This window comes from Wolffia australiana, chromosome 17 (assembly GCF_029677425.1).
Source record: "Wolffia australiana isolate 7733 chromosome 17, ASM2967742v1".
In the NCBI taxonomy this organism is placed as follows: Eukaryota; Viridiplantae; Streptophyta; class Magnoliopsida; order Alismatales; family Araceae; genus Wolffia; species Wolffia australiana.
The window spans coordinates 7,981,748-7,986,817 of NC_135851.1; the positions used below are offsets into that span (position 1 = coordinate 7,981,748).

General features: G+C 40.4%; 1 protein-coding gene across 2 annotated transcripts; it reads left to right on the forward strand.

Moving 5' to 3' along the window:
* The first annotated feature begins 545 nt into the window (after window positions 1–545).
* Window positions 546–5,070, forward strand: LOC144714473 (S-sulfo-L-cysteine synthase (O-acetyl-L-serine-dependent), chloroplastic-like). Of its 2 annotated transcripts, none has more exons than XM_078589224.1 (10): window positions 546–814; window positions 1,435–1,544; window positions 1,613–1,670; window positions 2,293–2,566; window positions 2,632–2,769; window positions 3,334–3,385; window positions 3,477–3,526; window positions 3,792–3,851; window positions 3,941–4,021; window positions 4,761–5,070. In XM_078589224.1, exons 4-10 carry the CDS (start codon window positions 2,297–2,299, stop codon window positions 4,848–4,850), a joined length of 741 nt encoding a protein of 246 aa, XP_078445350.1. In that variant the 5' UTR covers window positions 546–814; window positions 1,435–1,544; window positions 1,613–1,670; window positions 2,293–2,296; the 3' UTR covers window positions 4,851–5,070. The 2 variants fall into 2 exon arrangements, with proteins under 2 accessions (XP_078445350.1, XP_078445349.1); XM_078589223.1 differs by having other exon boundaries at window positions 2,303–2,566.

Below are 5,070 nucleotides of genomic sequence, written 5' to 3' on the forward strand. Positions count from 1 at the left end.
ATGAGTTACAGTTTGGAATAGGATGGATGACGGGTGACGGTTTGGAACGGAATTGATGATGATTTACGGTTTGGAACGGGACGGATGACGGGTGACGGTTTGGAACGGAATTGATGATGAGTTACAGTTTGGAATAGGACAGGTGACGGGGTGAAACGGAATTGATGATGAGTTACAGTTTGGAATAGGACGGGTGACGGGGTGGAGCCGAATTGATGATGAGTTACAGTTTGGAATAGGATGGATGACGGGTGACGGTTTGGAACGGAATTGATGATGAGTTATCGTTTGGAATAGGACGGATGACGGGTGACAGTTTGGAACGGAATTGATGATGATTTACGGTTTGGAACGGGACGGATGACGGGTGACGGTTTGGAACGGAATTGATGATGATTAACTGTTTGGAACGGGACGGATGATGATTATGGAATGAAACGGAACGGATGACGGTTGATGATTTGAGAGGTGACGAACGATGTATCGTCATCCGTTCTCCAACCTTGCTCTTCATTCTGCCTCTCTTTCTATAAATCTCTGTTTCTTATCAAGCGGGTTCTATCTTTTCGGCCAAAAGACCCAACTAAAACCCCTTCTTTGGAGCACCCAGATGATTTCTAAGCCCATTTTCCCGTCAATATCCCTTCCAAATCGACTATTTCCGCCCAAGATTCTATCTTTTGTTCTCCGGGTTCCCATCAATGGCGGTGGCTCAATGGGAATCCGCGGTAGACCCAATGCCTCCTTCAACGCCGTTTATCAGAGCGGCAGAGAAGCGTTTGAAGCTGTCAACATCGCCGAAGACGTCACTCAGGTTTTCAATCCAATCTAATTTGCCGTTTTCATTTGATTTTTGAACTTCCATTCGAGCATTTTAACGTACTCGGAAAAGGATATTCGAAAACTGAGGTATGTTCGAGTATTTGATTGGATTGCATTTCTTGTTCTGACTCGGTCGCACCCGTAGAATTCTGTATTTTCTTGATGGAATTGTCGCGGATAATGGTTATATTGCCTATGAATGATTGTTATATATCATAACATAAAGTGAGCTCGAGTTAATGTTATGGATAGGCTCGTTTTTTGCGTTCATAATTGCTTATAGTTATTGAGTAATTTTTTTACTCTCCAAGTTTATTTTACTATTTCATTTTAATCTTACATGGGTAAGTTTTATAAAATTTTAGAGTTTGGAAATATATTATGTCATGTTCGCATCATAATTTTCTATTCTTTTATGGTTTTGTACCAGCAAAGGTAGACTCACATTTCCCACCTGTGAGATAATTAGTAAAAAATTCACGCACATAGTTGGTTTTGTCAATCATTCGAACCTAGCATAGGATAGTGGGATTTTAGAATGTTTTTTACCATGTATTTTAGATTATTCCATCATATATTTATCTTCTATATTTTTTCTGGGGTTTTTACCAGTTGATTGGGAATACACCTATGGTATACCTTAATAAGGTTGTGGATGGCTGTGTGGCTAATGTAGCTGCAAAGTTGGAATCCATGGAGCCTTGCAGGAGCGTAAAGGACAGGTAAGTTTCCTTATCCCCATAATTTAATATCATCTTCCATGACAGTTTTCTCACCCTGTTTATTATAGGATTGGATATAGCATGATATCTGAAGCCGAAGAGAGTGGAGATATCATCCCTGGAAAGGTTGGACTATATCTTCCTTGAAAACTTTTCTAACAGGGTTTGCCGTCCTTGATGGCAATGATGAGAGGATGAGGATGAGTTGTCATTGTCCCAATCGTTTGTCCGCAGCGACATGACATTGAAGGTGATGAAGTCGTTATCATCATCTTCACTCGCCCTTGACTAGGATGATGATGAAGTTGTAATGGTCATCTTGACGACATTCGATGACGAGGACGATGGAAAGACAATTTCGCTCTGCCTGCCATGGCCTCCTACTAATTCTGGTCTGCTGCCGCCGTAGTTGTTCCCCACTGCCACAACCTTCTCTCTGCGTCTGCTGGCTGGCACTGCCACCAGTGGTTACTGCCGTCAGCCTTCTCGCTGGCCTGCTGCCGCGTTGGCCTGTTCGCAGTCCTCACTGCCACGAGCTTCTCGTCGTTATTTAGACTAACAAGAGGATGCCAAATCCTCATTCTACTAGGGTGGCGATAATAATCATCATTGTCATCATCACACAAACTAGTGATGATGGCGATAATGATGATGATAATTTCTGGTTGGCGATGATGAGTTCTTGCTGGAATGGCAAACCTTATATTCTAGAAACTGCCTTTGGAGATCATATCATGTAATTTTTCAGTTCAATGCAGAGCATTTTGGTGGAACCCACCAGTGGAAACACTGGAGTCGGTATCGCATTCGTGGCAGCAGCCAAAGGGTACAAGCTTATTGTCACAATGCCTGCATCGATAAACATTGAACGGCGCATTCTATTAAGAGCATTAGGCGCAGAGATTGTTCTGACAGATGCTGCAAAAGGGTTAAAGGGAGCAATTGACAAAGCATGTGAGATTGTCTGTAAAACACCAAATGCATACATGTTTCAGCAGTTTGACAATCCTGCAAACACCAAGGTTTCATTTCTTGATCCAGTCCTCCTGTCCTCTATTTTTGGAAATCTAAATTGAATCTTCTGCAGGTCCATTTTGAAACCACTGGCCCAGAAATCTGGGAAGATACCATAGGTGGAGTTGACATTTTCATAGCAGGAATAGGAACAGGTGGTACTATCAGTGGCACTGGACGGTATCTCAAGATGATGAATGAAGATATTAAGGTATGAATATTTAGTCTACTGCTTGCAAGTTCTATTGGTCAAGATGAGAAATGTTGCTCTTCTTTTAATGAACTCTTAATTTTTTACCATTTTCACCTCAAAATTTGGGGTTTTGATTTTACTTGCTCACAAATTCAGCCCTGCTGTCTTTTCTATTTATCTTTTTGTTCTTTTCTTCTCGTGCTTCTGAATTTTGACACATTGTTGAATATTGACACATAGGTTTTCCCCTACAACAGATCATCCTTATAATTTTCTGTATTTAGGTCTATGTCCGTCATCTTTTTTTACCGTTGGCTATGAACTTTGTCGTCAGTATCAGGTTTGGATCCATTCAAAAGCGATAATGTAATTTAAATAGGGGACACAATGCCGTAATTGACATATGGGAGTTAAAACTGTCATTAATAAACTCTGTTACTCCTGCCGCGGCTTCTTGTTGTTGTGTTTGCTGTGTCTCAATTGCTGACAATGCTGTGAACATTTCCTCACCTTCAATCATAAAATGCTCGTTTTTTATATTTGAATCAAGTCTTGGAATATATGGCTGAAATGATTTGTTAGGTGATTGGTGTGGAACCTGCTGACAGAAGCATTATTTCTGGTGAAAACCCAGGTATAAAAGTACTAGATTTGTTCCATAGATATTCTATATGCCTTCTTTAAATATCGTTGATTCTCAAATTTTCTCAATAACGTTTTTCTAGGCTATATTCCAAGCATTTTAGACGTGAAACTGCTGGATGAGGTTGTAAAGGTGAGATTGACATTTACTCTATCTTTAAAGCCCTGTGATTAATTTTTAAAATATGCACTCAGTGTTTCACAAAAAGAAAAAGAAATGCACTCTGACCTGACAGGCTGGCACTTTAACTGGGAATCATTTTGGCTCGTTTTAGTTATAAAATTAAAATCAGATATCTCCAATTTATCTGTTAAGATAAAAAATTGAAAGTCCTCAACGCCTCAATTATATGCTTTTATTATTTGGTGTCAGTAATCAGAAACCTTTACCTGAATAGGTTAGTACTGAAGAAGCAGTTGAAATGGCAAGAACGTTGGCATTGAAGGAGGGCTTGCTGGTAAGCTTTCATTTCGTTTCGAAAAATTGGCTCCATTCCAAGTGATATTTCCATATTTACAAGAAACAATGCTATGGAAATGTTTTCAGGTTGGCATTTCATCAGGTGCTGCGGCAGCAGCTGCTGTTCATGTGGCGAGAAGACAAGAAAATGCTGGGAAGCTCATTGTGGTGAGAGTCTGCTTGATTCTATCCTCTAGGGCGTTTCTTTCGGAATTGTTTTTCATTTTCGAGTCTTCTCTCTCTCTTTCTTCATCTTCATGTAGCAAAGAGGAACTCCATCAGGAACTTGATCACACAGACCTGGTTCCAGATGTATTTTTCTTGCCCGTTCGTATTGACCCATTTATGGTGAGGATCATCTTCAACTTTTTCAACTTCATGGATCAGACAATGTCTCCCATGACTAGACTAAGATTAAGATCCTTGATACAATACTGTTGACTGAGAAAAGATCGTATTAGCCCTGTTTTTCCTCTTGCTGTCTGGTACGAACCCCATCACGGTCTAGGGTATTTCTATCATTGTCATTTAGGAGAGTTTAGTGCTTTATAGCCGCAGTCCTACCCTGAAGGCTGGCAATGGTATTTCTATCATTTTCGTTTGGTCGTTTCGAGGAGGAAGGAAGCAGGATCTGTACTCAAGATATGACAATTCAGTATGGGTGATCCATCCTTGGAAGTACTGGCATTAATCCTAGCCTGTAACTCTCACTGCTTCGCTGTTTCTCTCACTGGTGTTCTGTCACTCTCTCTCTTCCCAGAGGACCTACATCTAGGTTTCTACCATCGGCTTTATCGTCAACACATTTTTCTTTGAATTTTTGTCGAATTTACATGCATTTGTCCATTTTTATATTTCTTGCAGATGATATCTGCTTCTGACTGGGCTAGCTTATTTCAAATGACAGGTCATGTTCCCCAGCTTTGGGGAAAGATACATTTCATCCGTTCTCTTCAGTCCCATCCACGAAGAGATGCAGAAGATGAAGCAGAAGTAAGTTCTTTTCTTTAGAGGCTTGATCTTCATTTCTCATAGGCTTTTAGGCAAGAGGCCTGAGCTTTTCATTTAAAGCAAAGGGTTTATAGGAAGCCACTGGGAACCAGGGGAGGGTTCTCTATTTTCTGGCTGTCTGAGTTCTTTTTACCACTTTTGCAATGGTGATATTGAACATGTGCAGGGTCATTCATATCTGGACAATATACCTTCTATTTATTTCT